This window comes from Aedes albopictus, chromosome 3 (genome assembly GCF_035046485.1).
Source record: "Aedes albopictus strain Foshan chromosome 3, AalbF5, whole genome shotgun sequence".
NCBI classification, from domain to species: domain Eukaryota; kingdom Metazoa; phylum Arthropoda; class Insecta; order Diptera; family Culicidae; genus Aedes; species Aedes albopictus.
In genome coordinates, this window is record NC_085138.1 from 160,556,760 (window position 1) to 160,577,818 (window position 21,059).

General features: G+C 41.7%; 2 protein-coding genes across 2 annotated transcripts; one reads left to right on the forward strand and one right to left on the reverse strand.

Annotated features, from left to right (window-relative positions):
• The first annotated feature begins 281 nt into the window (after positions 1–281).
• LOC109401139 (serine protease 53) lies at positions 282–19,244 on the forward strand. The gene is made up of 7 exons (XM_062858441.1): positions 282–444; positions 505–770; positions 833–1,165; positions 1,227–1,312; positions 17,579–18,362; positions 18,437–18,523; positions 18,580–19,244. Exons 1-7 carry the CDS (start codon positions 305–307, stop codon positions 19,113–19,115), a joined length of 2,232 nt encoding a protein of 743 aa, XP_062714425.1. The 5' UTR covers positions 282–304; the 3' UTR covers positions 19,116–19,244.
• Positions 12,067–13,972, reverse strand: LOC134284268 (uncharacterized). Its single transcript, XM_062843010.1, has 2 exons — positions 13,784–13,972; positions 12,067–13,729 (listed from the first exon to the last, which is right to left on the reverse strand). The coding sequence occupies exons 1-2, from the start codon at positions 13,897–13,899 to the stop codon at positions 12,067–12,069; spliced, it is 1,779 nt and encodes a 592-aa protein (XP_062698994.1). The 5' UTR covers positions 13,900–13,972.
• Positions 19,245–21,059: the final 1,815 nt, after the last annotated feature.

Below are 21,059 nucleotides of genomic sequence, written 5' to 3' on the forward strand. Positions count from 1 at the left end.
GGAGGGGGGTCTAACCAGTGCTGGGCAGGGATCGCCCACTAGTTACAACCTAGCGTATAATAATGGTCTTAAGCGTAATAACAAGCGTAATAACAAGCTCTACAATGAAACTTCCTTGTTTTTCAGATTGTCCAAATCGCTTCTACAGTAATGATGTTTCAAGTGCGTTGAATTTCTTCATACTGGGAGGATCCCGAGCATATCGAAGCGAATTTCCCCATATGGTGAGCTTACGTGTATCCATCAGAAACGTGTGGAGTTGAATTGATTTGCGAAATAGGCCCATATGAAAATAGTTAACTGAATGCGAATTCTTCTATCACTGCAGGCTGCCATTGGATGGACCAATCCCTCAACGGGTCAAGTTGCCTACGAATGTGGTGGTTCTCTGATCTCTTCTCGCTATGTTGTCACCGCTGGTCACTGTGGGTTCAACGATAAGGGGTAGGAACTGTTGCGTTAAACATTGCCCTTAGAAGATAATCACCATCCATCTCATTTCAGCATCCTCCCGGATACGGTTCGACTGGGAGACACCGACCTTGGTTCGAAGGACGACGATGGTTTTGCGCAGGATGTGAAGATTCGAAAATTCATCCCTCATCCAAGCTATAAACGTACGCAGAAGTACTACGACATAGCTTTGATTGAGCTGGAATCGGATGCTCGACTAGATGCGGCAATATGTCCGATTTGTTTGTGGGCGAAAGCAGGTCTTCAACAGTTTTCCGGGGGATTGCAGGTTGCCGGGTTTGGCGTTACAGATTACGGTAAGTCGCTAGCTTTGAACTGCAGGATATTGAAACATTTAACAGAGCATTTTTAACCGTAGCCGGTGATCATAGTACAACCCTACAGAAGGCAACGCTGGACTACTACGACTTCGACTCGTGCAACAAACAGTTGCCTCGACCGCGATCACTCTTCAAGGGGCTTACGTCGGACCAGTTCTGCGCGAAAACACCCATGAAGGACACCTGCCAAGGGGACTCCGGTGGACCTATTCAGGTGGAACTATCCGACATCAATAAGGCCATTCCGTTTCTGGTGGGCGTAACGTCGTTTGGTACTGGGTGTTGGGACGGGTCATTTGGGATCTACACCAAAGTTTCGAGTTACGCCGATTGGATTCGATCGATTGCCAATATAAGCGTTGATCCTATGGGTAAGTTTGATTCGTTATGCGGTTATTTAAGTGGGAAGAATTTAACATTGTGTACTTCCAGAGTGCGCTCGTCAGTCGGAATGCTTATCTTCCAGAAAATTTTCCGACAGCCGAATTACTCCGCAAAACAATTCGCCGTTCTTTAGGGTATGTATCGGTTCATATAAACGCAGCGGTTGCACCACCTTATTATTGAACATCCATTTAAGTAGAATTAATTAACGTAAGTTCTATTTAAGAACATCCATTCATATACCATTACTTTGATGGAGTAAGAGGAGATTCATGGTGGGATTACGGATAACAGGTGATGAGGAGGAGCATTTAACACGTTTTTAAGATGGCGACAAGTGGAAATGGACGTATGGGGCAGTTTAAAGGCACCTCATGAAATCCTCAAAGATTATGTTATACCATCTACCAGCATAACTAATTATACTTAGCAGTAAGTTAGCAATTATCTTGTTGCTACCCCTGAAATGCACCTGGAACCCTTCCCGAAACCACCCTACACGAAACTCCCCTGAAACTGAAATATCCTTTAAATCCCCTTAAGTCCCCTGTAAATCCTAGGAAACCCGTGAGGGTAACTGAAGCCCCTTTAAACTCTATAAAACTCTCTGAAGCCTAATTGAAATTTCCTACAGTCCCTCTGGAATTTGCATAAAACTCACTTGGACTCTTCTGAAGTTCTGAAGCTCTCTGAAACCACTCTGAAACCCCCACTGAAATCAATCTAATCCCTCAAACCCCTCTGTTACCACTCTGAAACATGTGTCAGGGAGGTTAGACCCTCAAATCGTTGAAATTCACTAGCTACTTGTAACTAGACCTCCTTGGATCGTCTTGAACCCTTCAGCACGCGCGCTGTTGTAAAAAGTACAACACTACCAAAAAACCTCGCCCGTCGTATACAGTGCGAGCGCGGTGCAGTTTCGGTTACTAGATGGCGCGCGTCTTGGAAGGTTAAATTACCCACAAATACCAAAAGCGTAACTAGGTCATAGGTCCAGGGGGGGGGGGATGGCCATGCTGATATGGATTTTTTATACTCCGAAGATACTTATCGCCTGAATCTCGTGATTCTGAAGGGCCCAGACCAGCCCCCCTTCCTCTGGTCACCCCATATTTACGCCAATGTCAAACACCCTCCTGGAGCCAATTTAAACCGATTGAAGCCCCCATTGAACCTTCTGGCATTTCTCTGAAACACTCTTAGAATGTCCTGGAATTCCTTGAACTGAAGTGTAACCTTTTTATACCCCCTAAACCCTTCTGAAACACCTTTGAACTTCGTAAAGTTGCCCAAAACATCTAGAACTCCTATAAACTTCTCAAAACAAATTTGAGCTCCCATTAGCCTCTTGAAACTCCTCTGAGATCCTCTGCTAGCTTTATAAATCCCGCTAAGATCCTCTGAATCCGTCCTAAAAATCTTCTGAAATCCAAATTTGCAAACTGCCTCATCCAAAAATCTCTTGAAAGCAAAACATGCCCTGAACTGGACTGAAACCCCTGCGAATCTTCTAAAACTTTCTTAAAAGACAATTGAAAGCTCTTGAAGCTCCTCTGAAGCTTTTTTGAATTCTTCCAGTAGCCTGGTCCACTAGCACCCTGTGAAATTCACTGAAACCCTTGTAAAATTCCTCAATTTGCTATTCAACCCCTGAAGCTGAAGTCTAACCCCACGAAATTACAAAGACCACCACTCTTCTCTTTTCTCTTTTCTCACTTCTCTCCTCTCTCTTCTCTCTTCTCGATACTCTCTTCACTCTTCTTTCTGCCCTTTTCTAGCAAAATACATTTTTATGTAGTTTCAAAGATGATATTTAAGGTGTACGATTCGAATTTGCGAATATCAATGTTATTCTTTGTATAAATAATTCATATTTCAATTTTATGACTAAGGCCACTTGGGCAGTAAAAAAATCATTAAATCATTGAATTCAAAAGCTGCTATATTACAAATCTAGAATATTTAAAGTACAATACATTAGTTTTGTTATGACGTGTTCATTTTAAACTTATCATTTTGCACTTATCACTTCTGACTCTTTGTTGCTCATTCTTCATTACTCATTCTTCATTGCTCACTTTGCACTTTCCACTACATAACTGATCATTCCTTACAGTTTACTTCTCACTCATTTATCACTCTTTGCTGCCAACTACTCACTTTTCACTGCTTATTATCCCTTAGCAGGGATGGGAACACTCACTTGAAATCTACTCAGCTCAAAAGCGTGCAATCAAGAAACGATGTATGGGCGACTTGTGCCTTGTGGTTTTGTCTCAAACTTTGTCGAATAGAGTAGGGGTCGCTCACGAATCCCAATGTCGTGACAGAGCTGTGAAAGCGACTCTCCACGAGGTGAGTGTAAATTACATTCATCTCGTGGAGAGTTACCTTCGCAGCTCACTCACGAATACGGTATGCGTGTGCACAAGTCATCCATACATAGTTTTTTGATTGCACGCTTCTGAGCTGAGAAAACTGCAAGTGAGTGTAACTCTTTGCAAGTGAGTGTTCCCATCCGTAACCCTTAGTGCTCATTCCGGACTACTCATTTGCTCCTCACTCTACACTGCTTACTTCTCACTATCTATTCTTCATTGTACACTTTTCACTCTGATCATTCATTGAAGCTCCATTCGCACTTTTCACTGTTAAGGTGAAACATCAAGAAATCCCATTGGGATTTTTCATACAAACTTTAGAGGCACAAATCTGACGAACAAAGCATCGAGCCAAGCCGCACTTGTTTTTCCTGGCTTTGCTCACTTCCAAAAAGAGGCAGCTTTTACAAATCGAAAGCATTTGTTAACAAATTTTCAAGATTGGTGCTCTTGAAAACGTGAGTAGGGGACCAAGTCGGCCATTGTGGCAGCCATGTTTGTATTCTCTGAAGTTTCTCCTTAACTCCTAACTTCACACTGTTCTCGTCTCACTTCTGACTGCTTAACATTCTTGACTCTTCATTAATTTATCCTCACTGTTCACTCTACATTCTACACCGGCCTCTCCTCACTCTTCATTTCAAACTCCTTTCTCCTGATTACTCACTTCTCACTCGACTTGCTCCTTATCATTTGTGGGACAGTTTTTCATGCGTTTAAATTGAACATGGGACAAATTAACTTGATGTTGTTTTCAAACAAAGTATACTAAATAAACTATACTAAACGAGAGCGGCACAGTACACAAATAACCGAGAGTATGGCCGAGGTTGGGTTAAATTGGTGCACCCCTCGCTTCCCATGAGGCTGACAAAGTGACAAAAATTATGAATTTTCATCGAGATACACCTTATTTATTGTGTAATATATCAAAAAGTCATGTTGTGACATCCTAAGTCAGGAGGAAATATCATTCGCAACCAAGAAGCAATAATTTCAAAGTAATATCTCAGAAGTTACTGTGCTCTGAGGCTTATGCGCATTTCAATTTACCGTGAATATTAAGATAGTCGAAGAATAAAACAAAATTAATGCGCCTCGAGTACGGTGAATATCATCATCATGAAATTGTTATTTTCCATTCATGTTCTCTAATTATTCAATATTCCGACGCCCGACATCCATAGTTAGCAAAATTCGAATGTAAACAAGATGCCCAGTGTTGTCAGCTGGCTTCTGACCAGCTACCAATAGGTATCGTTACTAATCGAATAAAACGACATCTGTTGAGAGATCTGTCAGTTTAAAACGGTAATAAATTTCCCATATTGAAAAATTGGTTTACTCTTAAGTTTTTATTTTATGAATAGCCTAAATAAAAATGCTATAAAACCCTTTATCAATGCTTTCGATAACAAGTAGTCATCAAATCAAGAGGTTTCCAAATAAATTGATTACCTGTCACTACCGAAAAAATTACTCTGATTACTCATTGATTACTGTGATTACTATGATTACTTAATGATTACCAAGATTACTATTAATTACTCAAGATTACTACTGATTACTCAGATTACCTATGTTTGTCATATGATTACTCCTGATTAATTTGTTTGGTTATACCGTTGGTTACCTAGTTGATTACATTTGATTACCATTAATTACTTCTGGTTACCATTGATTACCTCGGATTATTAATGATTACTTATGATTACCATGACTACATGTGATTTCCTTGATTACCAAGATTACTATTGATTACTCAAGATTACTACTGATTACTCAGATTACCTATGTTTGTCATATTACCATTGATTACATCTGATTATTAATTATTACATCAGATTATCATTTATTACATCTGATTACCATTGATCACTTCGGATTACTAATGATTTTTTTTTGTCTGTATTAACGAGATTTTTAACCCTAGGCTAGTTCATCTCGGGACCCACGTTTTACTTCCCTTCCGAAGGAAGAACCCACATTTTGTGGGTATGTCGGGAGTGGGATTCGATCCCAGGTCCTCGGCGTGATAGTCAAGTGTTCTAACCACCACACCAGGTCCGCTCCACTAATGATTACTTGTCATTACCTGATAACTCAGAGAAATCGAAAGTAATCATTGATTACTTCTTACAAAAAAAACTTGCTGGAAACCCCTTGCATCAAATAGTGAGCAATAGCCAAATATTGTAATTTTAATTAATTTATTATTAACATCAACAGACATCTTATGCCCCAATGATGGCCTCTTATAACTAATACATAACTATAAAAACTAAAAACAAAACTGCATTTAAAATACAAGACAAAACAGGAACAAAAATGCGCAAAAGTCAAATACCGTAACAAAAAAAAAAAAACATATAAAATCACAGTTCGTTATTGTTCGTAAAATATCTGCGGAATATTTGGCGCATCGTTTGGCGGGACAAGTGGAAGTCGAAAAGGTGGCCAACTCTATTGAACGCACGTTCCAATCCAATCAGCGACGTGTGTTGACCGTAATTGGTTCGTCGGAAAGGCAATCTAAGCATCGCGTTGCTCCGAAGGGCCCTAGGACGAACGTTCAAGTCAACCGCTTCCAGAATGGCAGGGCAATCGACTCTTCCCTGCAAAGTGTCGGCAATAAGCATAGCCTTTGCCATATCCCTGCGCGATTGGAGAGTTTCGAGTCGAATCAACTGACATCGATTGTTGTAGCTTGGTAACCGGAGCGGATCACGCCATGGAAGCAGACGGAGCGCATAGCGGATGAAACGATGCTGCACTGATTCGATTCTGTTAGAACCATTCTGATAATGCGGATACCAAACAGCAGAGCAGTATTCGAGGGTTGAACGGACCAAGGAGCAATACAGGGATTTCAAACAGTAAACGTCGGTGAAGTCCTTGGCGATACGAAAAATGAATCCTAAGGTCCTGGACGCTTTGTCAACGATATATGCGACATGGTGCTTAAACGTAAGCTTAGTATCCAGGATTACTCCAAGATCTTTCACTTGATCGATGCGTTGGATTGTTGCGTCACGGAGCTTGTAGTTGAACTGAATTGGTTGGCTTATTCGGGAGAACGAGGTCACCGAACATTTACTTGGGTTCACAACCATCCGATTTAATGCGCACCATGTTGCGAAAGAATCGATATCTTCTTGAAGCTTCAAGGCGTCAGAGATGGAACGGATTAAAAGGTAAAGCTTCATATCGTCCGCGTATGACAGCCGAGGACATCGCAGCATGCGGTTCACGTCATTAAAGTAGAGTAGGAAAATCAGAGGCCCTAGGTGACTTCCTTGGGGAATTCCGGATGTTGCCAAGAACTCGGTGGATTGGCAATCGCCTACGGAGACGCTAAGTTTACGCATAGTAAGATACGATTCAAACCAACGCAGAAGGTTGCCGGTTAAGCCGAGTCTCTCTAATTTAGCAGTTGCGATGGCGTGGTTAATTTTGTCGAAGGCCGCGGACAAGTCGGTATAGATGACATCTGTCTGCGATTTTTCGGCAAAGCTGTCAGCAATATCAGATGTGAGGCACAGGAGATTAGTAGCGGTGGATCTGCCCGGGATGAATCCGTGTTGCGTTTCGTTCAGGTATTGTTTACAATGAGACAGCAGTGGGTCCATCAAAACTAATTCAAACAGTTTAGAGATCGCGCATAGACACGAAATACCCCGATAGTTGTTGACATTTTGCCGGTCGCCTTTCTTGTACACAGGGAACATCGTAGACGTCTTCCAAATTGATGGGAACACTCCATTGGACAACGACAGATTAAACACGTGCAGTATGGGAATCAGCAAACTTTCAATGTGCTTTTTCAGAAAATCAGAAGGAATTCCATCCGGCCCGGGTTTCGTGGATGTTTTTAACCGCGCAGCCGCATCGCAAATCATTGTCGCATCGACAACAAAGTTGGCCCAAGTGTCCTCTACCAAAGGAACATTATTTGCTGCCTCAGCAATAATCGCTGCATTGGCGTATCTAGGATTTTTTCCTAGGGGGTGCCTAGGGGGTGCCAGTTTCAGTGGCTCTCAGGTTGCTTTTTTTAAAGGAAAAACCGATCCGACCTCAATTTTTTAGTATAATGATATACTGCGTCGCGGGAAAATAGAATTTGTATTTTCAGTTTGAACTTAAGTATTTAACGCGACAACACCTGTTTTGTGGATTGAAATCAATCAGGTCCATTAGAATACATTTTCGAATTAATTATTAGACGTGTAAATCTCGGAAACTATAAAATATCCACAAATTTGCGTGTAACTTGTATTCATTGTGACATCCTCTTTGTTTTATTGCATGATAACAACCCTTATAAAAATAGCTTTCAAGAACAATTTTAAGAAATATAAATACTTAAAATTTCAAGAGGCTTGGCCACAAAATTAATGGCTAAAAAGCGTTTTTTTCTTAATTAGTTGAATATTACCATGTGGACAAGAAAATGCTTTTACAGAAAAATTGTGAGTATGATTCTCAAAACTACAAAATTCGCACTCGATTATCCTGAGTTCCATTCTGAAGCTTCAGTAACATATTATCAATCCAGTTGAAATCCGGAATTTGATGCGAGACATCGATTTTTCTCATCGGAATCCTGATGTTCGCACCAAATTCCGATTTCGACTGGATTGGTAATTACCATATGATATATTAATATATCTGGTGAATGAAATGCTGTGTAAAGCTGATTTTTTTAATGTCAGTTTTGTTAATGTCAGCAATTCTATTGATATTTGCTTTTAAAAATTCTCCAATTATTCTTCAGGCAATTCCTTAGGGAATTCTTTTAGTGAAGCCATTCGACTATGCCTCTGGGAACTTCCACACATTTTTTTAATATCTTCGGCAAGTCATTCTGCTTTTTTTGGATTTTCGTCCCTTTTTTGGATTTTTTATTATTTATACTATTCGGTATTCCTTCGCCAATTCCTTCGAAAACTCCTTTGGAAAGTCTTTCATAAATCGGTTCTATAATCTTATTGAAAATCTTCAGACACTTTCTTTTAGATTTCTTCAGTTTTTATGTAAGGAATTCCTGCAGCAGATGATTCCGGAATACCTTCGGCAATTCCGATGTTACTTACATTGAACATTTATTCGGGAGTTTCATCAGCAATAACATTCGAAAATTTTGGCTACTTCGATTATTACTTTTGGGAACTTCTTTGGTAATTCCTTTGGAAATTGATTCGGCAAATTTCTTAGTGATTTCGGGAATTTATTTGAATTTTTTGAACTTGAAAAACTTTGGCGGTTCTTTAAAAATTCTGTCACGGTGATTCTACGGAAATTACTTTTGGGGTTCTTTTTAAATTTTCTTCATAAATTCCTTTAATGCTTTCGGAAAATTCTTTGAAAATTTCTTGGAATTAATTTATTTGTTTTTTTTTTTTTTTTAATAATATATAGAATATTTCGGCAATTTATTTTGAGATTTTATTTGGCCAATTTCCTTAAAAAGTCTAAATATTTTTTATTCAGGAATTCCTCTGGTAATTCTTATATGAATTCTTTTGGCAACTACTTTGAAAGCTCTAATGTAATTTTGATGGTTTTTTTCCGACAATTTCTTTGGGAATTTTGTCAGTAAGTTTTTCGTGAATTTCATGGGATTTTCTTTGACCAAGAACAGTTGAGAATTTTAGATTTTCCAATTCAGCAACTTTCGGAAGCAATAAATATAAATACAGTTAAATCATAAAGAATTTCAAAAATAATCACAATAAAATTGCCTAATAAATCCGCAAAATAACTGAAAAAGAAATTGATGATATAATTTCAGAGGAATAGCCATTGAAATTAAGCAAAAAAAATCCAAACAAATTGCTGATGAAATTCTAATGAAACTACCACAGAAATTTTCAAAAAAAAAAGAAAAATAACCTTGTCAAAGGAATCCTCAAATAAATGGTCATACTACGGTATAGCGAATACGGAGTCGTAGGTTCGAATCTCACCAGAACGCGATTTTTTTCGCTAATTCATCTCTCAATTTGTCAATTAGCAACATTCTGTGGTTTCTAATTAATTATGATATTTCACTAGAGATTTCTCTAGTAATACCTTCTAGGATTTCTCTGGAAATACCAACTATTCCCGAAATTCAATTAGGGATTCCTCTAGAGATATCTACTGGAATTCCTTTAAGAAGCCCAAGAGAAGTTCCAGGAAATCCCTTGAAGGATCAAAGGCATTTCTGGAACTATCCTAGGAACACTGCCTAGAAGAATCCTAGCTAGAAGGGCAGGAGAATTCCCTAGAGGGATTCCTGCAGGTATCATCGTGAGAATTTCTTGACGAGACCTACAAGAGGCATTCCTGAAACATTAGAAGCAGCAGGAATCTTTTTTTTTTATTTTTGTTATTGTGTATTTTCACTTATGCTAATTCTACATATAAGCAGGAATCGCTTATGGAATCCCAGGAGGAATTCCTGGATGAAAGTCAAGAGGATTTCCTGGAATAGTTCAATAAGAAATATTTGGAGAAATTCCAGGAAAACCTTTAGGATTTCCAGGAGGAAACACTGAAGGTACTTCTGCAATGCTCCTAGAAAGATTGCCTTGAAGAATCCCAGCAACTTTTGAAGGAATCCCTGGAGAAATTCTTAGAATAACTCCTAGAAAAAATAACGGAAGATATAACAGTAAGAAATCTGGAGGAGTCCTAGGAGGAATTGCTGGAAGAACCACAGTAGGGACTGCTTGAGAAATCCAGCTGAAATTCTTGGAGGAAGACCAAGTGGAGTTCCTGGAGAAATCCCGTGAGAAATTTATGAGAGAATTCTTGCATAAAATATCTTCCACAAAAATGCCTGGAGGATCACCGGAGAGCTTCTGAAGAAATCACAGGAAAAATCTCAGGAGGTATTGTTAAAAGAATTCTGGGGTGTATCATTGTAGAAATCTCAGCAGAAATCCTAGGATGTATTGCTGGAGGTTGTATAGTTATAGAGAAACCCAATCAGGAATGCCTGGCGGAATCGGAAGAAAAAATCCTTGGAATGCCAAGAGAAGTCCCTGCAAGAACCGGTAGAGGTATTCTGGAAGAATCTTTAGAGAAGGTCCTGAAGGAATCGCGAGGAATTTCTGAAGAAATATCAGGAAGATTTCTCGGAAGAATTCCAGCTATAATGCTAGGATAAATTCGTAAAGAAATCACAAGAAGAATATCTGGACGTATCATAGTAAGAATTTCTGAAGGAATTGGAAGAACTTTAGGAGGAGTTGTTTGAGGTATTCTTGGAATAACTGGAGCAGCGCTTCCCAAAATTGGGAAGCGGATCTTGGGAGTTTGGGAAGCGTGGATCTGGAGGAATTCCTAGAATTCAGGGAGGTATCATAGAAGTAAATTCTAGAGAAATCCTTGAATCTGGAATGCCGGGGGTATCCTAAAAGAAGTTCCTCTACCAAGTGCCCGGAGGAATACCTACAGTTCTCCTTGAAAGAATCGGTAGAAGTATACTGGAGGAATCCCTGATAGAATCGCAGGAGGAATTTTTTTTAGGAATCTCAGAAAGATTTCCCGAAAGTATTGCAGCATATAAATATGCCAGGTGAAATCCCTAGAAGTATTTCTGAAGGAGTTATAATGGGAAGTGCTTAAAGAATTCCAGCCGGAATTCATGGAGGAAGGCCAGTAGAAGTTCTTGGTGAAATCCCCTGCGGAATTTCTGAAATAAACTCTGGACGAAGTCCTGGTTAAATCCTTGAAGAAATCTCTGGAAGAATCACCGAAGGATTTTTTAGAAAAATCCCAGGATGATTTTCTGGAAGAATTTCCGAAAGAACTTCCCTAGTAGAATTCCTTAAGGTTTCACAGTGAGAATTATTGGAGGAGCTCTAAGAGAACTTGCTGGAATCCCAGCCGGAGGAAGGCCAATATAAGCTTCTGTAGGAATTTCATGAGGAATTTCTGGAAGAATCTCTGAATAAAATCTCTGAAGGAATTCCTGGAAGAATCACCGGAATAAACTTCTGAAAGAATCCCAGGAAGATTGTCCTGAAAACCCCACCAGGACTTCCTGAAGAAATCCCAAGATAAATTTTTAGAAGAATCCCTAGAAGAATTCCAAGAAGTACCATAGTAAGAATTTCGAAAGAAATACTATGAGAAATTGCTGGATCAATCTCCGCTGAAATTTATAGTATGTACAACCCCATCTGAACTGCCTGGAGAATCCTGAGAGAAGTTTATTAAAAAAATATCGGAAGGAATCCATAAAGGAAGCCTATAAAAATCATTTTTTGAATAGATAAAGGTGTTACTGGAGGAATCCATGGAGAAGTCTGTTGATTGTTCTTACCAATATCCAAAACGCCAAGACGTGCAACAGGTGTATAAGTAATTCCGGGTGTGTTTAGTTTTATTCAAATGTGCCTTTAATAAATATTAAAAATTATTGTGTGAAACTCTAAATTTTAGGTGACTCAAGGAAAAACTCTAAGGGGTGCCAAATTTATTCTAGGGGGTGCCAGGCACCCCTGGAACCCCCCCTAGCTACGCCAATGAATCGCTGCCGGAAGAGTTTCATTGCAGAAAATGCTGGAGAACTTTTCTGCAAAAAGCTGGCAAATAGTGTCTGGTGTGGATGCCACATTTTCGTCCAAAGTCATCGTCGTAGGAAGACCAGATTCTTTCCTCTTCTCATTCACGAACCTCCAAAACTCCTGCGGTTTGGACTTCAGATTTTGCTGAATTTTGCGCTGATATCGATTAAAACACAGACGACTAGCGACCTTGTACGCCGAGTTCAGTCTGGTATAGTGCTCACGGAGAGAGAAGGTCCGGTATTTCGAATAACGCTTAAGTGCTGCTCGTTTCGTTGTCTTCATCCTGCGCAGATCGCGAGATATCCATGGATGGTCATTGTTGGCGCGAATCTTTTTAGGCACATGCCTATCGACGATATGTCCCAGAATGTGCGAGAGAGTCCGCGCTGCAATGTCCACGTCACGTTCATCGAGAACATCGTTCCAGTCAATAGCTGCCAGGTATTCGATAATGCTCTGATGGTCGGCTTTACGAAAATCGTAAAAAACCGAACTGATCGATTGCGCCAAGCTAATCTGGTGATCATGGAGTGTGATAACTAACGCTTTGTGGTGATTGACATCTTTGACCAAAGGTAACGGAGCCTCGATAATAACTGGAGCTTCTTCTTGAGCGCTAACGAAACATAAATCCAAACAGCGGTTGTTTTCATTAGTCACTTGATTAATCTGTCTTAACGTAGCGGTACTGTAACAATCGAGGAGTTTGGAAGCACCGTTGTGTATAGAGGAGTGTTCGACGTCGGGATAGAGAAACCCATTGCAGGACGACCGCCATGAAATTCCAGGTAGGTTGAAGTCCCCAATGACGATGATTTCATCCGTAGCTGAGGCAGTTTCGACAACTGACATAATAGACAGGTTATGCGTATCGATCAATGATTCATCACGTATACGATCTGGCGGGAAGTAGATTCCGCAAAGGAAGATAGAGCGGTTTGACAGCTGGATACGAACCCACACTTGCTCGACGCTTCCCCATAGGTCGTTTTGGATATTGGTGACCCTGCGTGTCTTCTTCACAGCTATGAGGACACCACCACCTGTTAGTTTGCGGCTGTTTCTGGGGCTCCGGTCGCAGCGAAATACTTCGTAATCGGGACCGAAAACCGAACTGGATGTGGTTCGGGGATCAAGCCAGGTTTCGGTCAGTACTACAACATCGTAGCAGCCGTCGGATGTTGCTAGGTAGTATTTGGTAACGTCGCAGTTCATTCCTCCAGCGTTCTGATAATAAATCAGCAAGGTATCATTAAACACCGGATTTGTAACCGTGGTATTCGATGGCGTGTTTGAAATTCTGGAATATGGAACAACGGGCACAGAGAGACAGTTGCTGGGATTACAAGTGTACTCGCCTGTAAACGGTGCTTGGAAGACCCCTTCTCCACACTCGTACACAGGACCGGGATGGCTGCGGGTCGCTGGCAGGAAGGGCTCGACTGTGACGAGGAGATTAGGGGCTTCCATAAGGCTTGCAGGCGTGCATCCCGGGGTTGAAACCACTGCAGAAGATGGCTGGCTTGAAGATGGAGGTATGATGCGGTCGTTTGAAATGATCTCGGGACACGTTGTTGTTCTAGGTCCAAAACCAGTGCAAGATGAACTGCCAAAAGGGGTGCGAGTTACCGGAAGGGAAGTATGTTCATCGGAAATGTACTTGCCTGCGAGGACGGGTTGGAAGACCCCTTCTCCACACTCGTACACAGGACCGGGATGGCTGCGGATCGCTGGCAGGAAGGGCTCGACTGTGACGAGGGGATTAGGGGCTCCCATGAGGCTTGCAGGCGTGCATCCCGGGGTTGAAACCACTGCAGAAGATGGCTGGCTTGAAGATGGAGGTATTATGCGGTCGTTGTAATAGAACCGCAATAAAATCAAAGAAATTCAACCACCCATGGAATTGTTTCTTGGATTGTACAAACCTTCACATTTCCATTGAAGGAAATTTTAGGTCATTAATTCAAAATTGATAAAAATTTTGGTTGCCATCTTGTAATCGACCGCTATTTTGAAAAATAAAATTGCTATTTTCACTGTGCTCGCAACTACCACCGAGTTCAAATCTGAACTCTTCCTTTCTACTTTTCGAAACATTGCAAAATTAGATGAGCATTGATGTCTCATTGTTGTGTTCGACGCATACTTAAAAGTTTTAATGTTTTAAAAAGCTGAGATTTTCAGCTTTCTAGCGGTGAGATCAGATTAGGAATCAGTGGTTGCGCACACTGCTAAATTTGCGATTCAAAATGGCAGTCGATTACAAAACGTCTGTAGCTTTTTTTAACTTTAACCCTAGTAGGATGTTGGGGTCTATATGTCACTCCTCACTACTTCTCTTATCATTACTTTCAGTTCACTTCTCACTGATTGTTGCTCACTTCTCACTTCCCTCTGCTTCGCATTTCTTACTGATCAGTCCTGACTGCTCACTTCTTGCTCCTTACTCTACACCAAGGATGGGAACACTCACTTGCAAAGAGTTACACTCACTTACAGTTTTCTCACCTCAGAAGCGTGCAATCAATAAACGATGTATGCATGGAATTCGTGAGGGAGCTGCGAAGGCAACTCTCCACGAGATGAATGTAAATTACACTCACCTCGCGGAGAGCCGCTTTCACAGATCTGTCACGACTTTGGTATGCGTGTGCGACCCTAACTCTATTTGGCAAACTTTTAGACAAAAGTCGTCCATACATCGTTTATTGGTAGCACGTTTCTAAGCTGAGCAAATAGCAAGTGAGTGTAACTCTTTCCAAGTGAGTGTTCCCATCCCTGCTCTACACTGCTCAGTCCTCACTCCTCACTGCCCCACATTATTCTTCACTAGTTACGAATTTTCACTAGTTACTCCTCTCAGCATACACCAACTTCTCACTCCTAATTGCTCACTTCTCATCATTTGTGGGTCAAATTTTTAGCCAAATAAATTGAAAATAGGACAAATTAAATTGACGGTGTGTTGGAGTGATTGTTGTTTCTATAGAACAAGGTGTGCTAATCAAATGCGGTTTCTGAAAGTATACATAAAAACCCAGATTAATCCACCTAGTGGTGATAGTGCCTTTCTCGTCGAATATTTACTCATGATCTTTCCGTCGACGCAAGTCGAAATGTTCCTGAATACTCTATTCGAAAAAGTAAGAATTCCATCAAAGTCATCATCTAATTGGGGAACATATTGATGGCACTTATGCTCAACGTAGGGGCAGAACTGTAATTCCGGCGAAGCGCCCATCGTTGCTTCTGCTATACCACCCACCGGTAGTCTCTAATGTGGTCTGAGCCTATTTTCTTGCTGATTATTCATCAGGTTATCAATAAAGTCATGGTTTGATGTGTTCCATGCATGGGGCCCGCCACATTCGGCGGGACACACGGATCCGATTCCGGAACACTATCAGTAGTTTAAATGTGGTCTGCGCCTGTTTTCATGCTAACCGTTCATTAAGCCGCTATTTATGTGCCGTATGCATAGGTTTGATTCACTGTTATATTATTTGTTCACTTCCAGCGGAACACCTGGAATTAGTTACACTACCGGTAGTAACTTATGTGGACTGTGCCTATTTTCTTATTATCCGTTCATCAGGTGACTAAAAAGAGCGAGAGACACCCGGAACCAATTCCGAGACACTACTAGTTTTCCCAAATACGATCTGAGATTTTAAACCGTTAACCGTTCAGAAGGTTATCGAAAAAGCCGTTTGATGTATCGTGAATATTGGTTTGGTTCTCTTTTACGTACTATCTCTTTCGACGAGATACCCGAAACCGGTTCCGAATAATACCATTTGTTCCAAATATGATTTGAACTATTTATTGCTAGCCATTACCTGTTTATCTGAAGTGCCGCGATTGGATGTGTTAAATGCAAGGGTTTGGTTCACTTTTATATTTGAGTACTTTCAGCGGAACATCCGAAACATTCCGGAACACTACCGGTTGCTTCTTAGTGTGGTCTGAGCCTATTTTCTTGCTAACCATTCATAAGGTAATCGAAAAGGCCACTATTTGATGTGTCGCATGCATAATTTTGGTTCACTTTAATATTTGGCCACTGCCGGCGGAACACCCGGAACCGGTTCCGGAACACTACAGGTTCAGATATGGTCTTAAGCCTATTTCCTGTTTTCCGTTTATCTGACTTCAGAAAAAGCTGTGATTTGATGTGTCGCATACATGAGTTTGTTAACCTTTTATATTTGGTCACTTCTGGCGGGACACCCGGAACCGGTTCCGGAACACTACCGGTTCAAATATAGTCTAAGACTATTTTCCTGCTTACCGTTCATCAGGTTATCGAAAAAGTGGCAATTTGATGTGTCGCATGCATGTGTTTAGCTCACTTGTATTTTTGGTCACTTCCGGCGGGACACCCAGAACCGGTTCCGGGACGCTACTGGTGCAGATATGGTCTGAGACTATTTTCCTGCTTACCTCTCATCAGGTTATCGGGAAAGTGGTAATTTGATGTGTCACATGCATGTGTTTGGTTCACTTTTATATTTGGCCACTTCCGGCGAGACACCCGGAGCCGGTCCCGGAACACTATCGGTAGTCTCTGCAGGATCTAAGGCTATTTTCCTGCTCACTATTAATCAGGTTATCGAAAAAGCCGCTATTTGATGTGTCGCATGCATGGATTTGGCTCACTTTTATATTTGGTCACTTCCCGCGGGACATCCGGAACCGATTGCGGAACACTACCGGTTCAGATATAGCCTCAGACTATTTTCCTGCTTACCGTTCATCAGGTTATCGAAACAGCCGTGGTCTGATGTGTCTGATGTGACCATGCATGATGGTTTTGTAGCATTTTCATATCTAACCCCTTCCTAGGGTATCGGTCCGGAACACCTAACTGGCCATAACTCCGGAACGGCTGAACCGATCTGAACCATTTTCAATAGAAAACAATGGGACCAGATTCCGCGTCGAATGAACCTTCGGTCGTTAAAATCGGTTGAGGTTTACTGCCAAAAAGTGATGAGAGTTTTTTTTGTACACACACATACTCACACACACACATACGCACACAGACATCACCTCAATTCGTCGAGCTGAGTTGATTGGTATATGTGACTCGAACCTCCGGGCCTTCTATCAAAAAGTCATTTTTGGTGTGAACAGTACACTTAGTGTACGAGAAAGGCAAAAAGATCATTGGACGGTGAATTTTCATAAAGAAACATGGGATAACTACGCCGAACAATAAATTTCATTAAATTTCCTAGAGTCCATCTGAAATCTTCCTGAAACTCATATAAAAATTTCCTGAAAATTTGGAATCTCTTTAAGCAGAAATACCACCTGTGCATTCCCATCAACTATTGGGTCCTTCGGGATTTTCATCTCTGAATGCTCTCATCCAAACATTGCATTGAAAGATCGTTCAAAGCCAAGTGTACAAATTCTCATTCGAACAAATACTAACCGTCTTCTACAACAGGTAGAACTAACTCGGGACGGCAAGACCTTCAACCATTGCAGTGGAGCCCTGATCGACTACCGACACGTGATAACATCCGCGTCCTGCACCAACTGGGACAATGAACAGCCCACCCACATCGTAGCCAACGAGCAACCTATCGAAATCACAGGAATAACTCGCCATCCACGGTTCGTCTCCGGAAAGCACTACAACGACATTGCCGTACTGCGGCTGGACAAATTCTACAATCCTCACAAGATCTACCAGATTGTGGCCCCATCCTGCATTTGGAACAAAGACAAAATTCCGGAACCGATCGCGTTCTACTCCGGATACGGACCGGATTCAGCTGGGTCTTCGGCTTCTCACGTGACGTACGTCCCGTTGAAGATTCTCACGGCGTTCTACCTGGACAATGGTCGCTGTAATACTAACTACAGCGCACAGTTCGCCCAGCAGTTACCCGGTGGATTCAACGGAGACTTTGTTTGCGGCGAAAACCCCGTTGACTTGGTACCGGGCATTTGTAGGGTGGAACCGGGAGGACCCATCTCGAACTTCCGACGGGATAACGTCGTTCCTTACGTGTATGGAGTGAACACTCTGGGCGGAGAGTGTGGTGGAGCCGGAAACTTGTTTGTGGCCACTCGGGTATCTTCCTACTACAGATGGATCGAATCGATTGTACTCAACAGGACGGAAAAGGTCGTGGATAGTCGATTTGATGACGACGAGCGAGATAACGATGTCCATCTGCACCCGGTGGTGAATCGTGGAGACTTCCCCAGCGAAAGCCATTTCGGTATGAACAATAACACTCTATTGATTTTGTCTTGATGGGGTTGGAGTAATTTCCTGATAACTATATCTTTACAGTATCGTACATTTTACCTGGATTGATAGCATCAGATAAACGATTGAAGCCTTATGGAAGCCAATTCACGCCAGTGGCAACTGCATCAAGTAAGACCATTTAATTCTTCAACACTTTTTTCATCTTACCAGTTTCTTGTTTCCAGTACACCGTAGTCTTCGCAATGAAATCGACGATGATCCTGTGAAGCTTACAATATACGGTGCCCAGTTGGACGAACTTCCATCCGGGTCGGAAAACATTCTTCAAACGCTGCGATCCATTCCCATTCAAAACAACTACCGTTCCTCAAGTGATGTCCAGATCATAAAATCAATTGAACTCCCTGTTCGTCAACCGTACCACGAATTCGTAATTCAAAGACCGACTTTGACATCGGCATCAACCCTTCGCTACAAGCCAGTCATTCCTCAACCTTACATACCGCTGCAAACGAACTCCGTTCACTATCAACGCCCAGCACCTCGGACATTGCTTGTTAATCCTTTGCTATCATCATCGTCCAGAGTCGCACCAGCATCGGAGTCGTTCAGCATAGTGAAATCGATTGAACTCCATCAGGATGGCCAATGTACCCTCAGTTCCGGTCAACCGGGAAGGTGTGTGCATTATAGTTACTGTAGCATACCGGCGTCGTCATATTGCAGTACCCACCTTCTAACAGTTTGTTGTCCCTTGTGAGATAGAGAATGAAATTCTCATCTGTGCATTTATAAGTCGAAGTTAAGGTTGTGAAATATAAATTAGGAATATATCAACCAGAGAATAAATTGTTGAAACTGTTCGAATGAATATTTCGTTCTTCTTCATCTTATCTTCTTGTTCCTGTCGTAACAACTCACTTGCTGACTTTTGGAACTTTTAGGACTTTTGGTTATGATGAATCAACTACATACACCGAAACCCAACAACGCGCTCCGTTGCGTTGTGTTGCAAAAAAAAACAAGATGGCCACCCGTTCGAATTGGTGATCTAAACAATCTATCTTCTAGATCGCCAGTTTGGTGTGGCAACCCGACAACGCCAACAATATTGTCGTCGCGGTTGAAACCCGAAGTTTCCCCACACCCGACAATCGTATTTTCTCAAAATCCATACGTGAAACCTAACGTCGGACGTAGTGCGCTGGACAGCGGACCTGGTCCTCTATCCAGCGCACTGTGCCCGACGTACGTCCGACACACGGTTTAGGAGAAAAATCGATTTTCGCGTGTCAAAAATTCCGATTTTCAACTGCACGAACAATATCACAACGTGAAAAGTCCTACACATCACAACACCAGGCGACCATTTGTAATGTGAGAAGTTATCAAGCTGGCTTCATCGACGACCGGTCGACAACGGACCAGATCTTTACCGAACGGCAAATCCTCCAGAAATGCCGTGAATACCAGGTCCCAACGCATCACCTGTTCATCGACTTCAAAGCGGCATACGACAGTATCGAGCGCGCCGAGCTTTGGAGAATCATGGACGAAAACGGCTTTCCTGGGAAGCTGACTAGACTGATCAAGGGCGAAGCCAGCTTTTCGGTCAGGGGGGTGGGGGGGGCAAGCACCCTTAGTAAAAATGATACCTACACTGAACGAAAACCCCATCCCGAAATCGACTGATTTGTCTGACCATCCAGTCCAAATTACCAAAATCGTGTTTTCGAATGACGAATCAGTCATACGGCAATCATCCTAAACAGCGGATGACGATCATCTTATTCGCGTATGAGCCGAGCACGCTATGTGAATGAATATTCGTTGCATAGGGAAGGCTACACAGATGCATCGAATTTATCCATCGATAGCGTAACAAGTTCCTTGATCGTGACACCCGGGTCGTTGACGATATTGCTTCGCATGTCTTGAACATGCCGACTTCTTTTGAAAAAGGTGCCCGCAAGGGTATCCTGGCCACTACGTACATCATTTTTGATAAAGATAGCGGTGACATTAATGTTATCAATCGCTAAAAAAGAAGATTGCTCGACCACATGGTCGATATTCTATTTTCATATCACTGTCATCCGGTTTTAGGATGACATCATTCGGTCGGTGGACCATACAGTTTCCGACCGAATGTCGTTAAGGGGCGTGATCGTATCGCCTCTCAGTCGATCTTGGGCGGGGGGTTTCGTTCAGTGTACTAGCTTTTATAACTAAACGCAACACGACGAAATTGAATATAACAACATTATATTCTAAAAGCTTTATTCAACCCTTAACCCTGTTGTATTTTGTACAATACGTTAACAAAAACTCGCCTGATCTACACAAATCAACGTGGTGCCTGTAGCGATGGCCAATTTCTGGAAGATTAAAGATTTTATTTTATTTACTCGTGCAATATTCTGCTTTGATTTTTTTGTCAATGTCTACAAAACATTCATCAGAAATTATAGCTGAACTCTTTTGGAAATAACGAACTCATTTCAGGATAAACCTAGAATTTCCTGGCTCCTATATGCTTCCATTTATCTTCCAATACTTTTTGCTGAAAAAAATTTCTGAAAAAAATCCCTTGAGAAATTCCAGGAGGATTTCCTGAAAGAACCCTTGGAGGAATTTCTGGAGGATTCCCTGGTGGAATGTCTGGAAATATCCCTCGAAAAATTCGTGGAGAAATCCCTGAAGT

Coding starts and splice junctions, on each gene's coding strand:
- LOC109401139 (XM_062858441.1), top strand. CDS start 305: ATGCGAATTCTTCTATCACTGCAGGCTGCCATTGGATGGACCAATCCC. Junction 445..504: donor TGTGGGTTCAACGATAAGGG/GTAGGAACTGTT, acceptor ATCTCATTTCAG/CATCCTCCCGGATACGGTTC. Junction 771..832: donor GTTTGGCGTTACAGATTACG/GTAAGTCGCTAG, acceptor TTTTAACCGTAG/CCGGTGATCATAGTACAACC.
- LOC134284268 (XM_062843010.1), bottom strand. CDS start 13,899: ATGGGAGCCCCTAATCCCCTCGTCACAGTCGAGCCCTTCCTGCCAGCG. Junction 13,730..13,783: donor CAACCCGTCCTCGCAGGCAA/GTACATTTCCGA, acceptor CCCTTTTGGCAG/TTCATCTTGCACTGGTTTTG.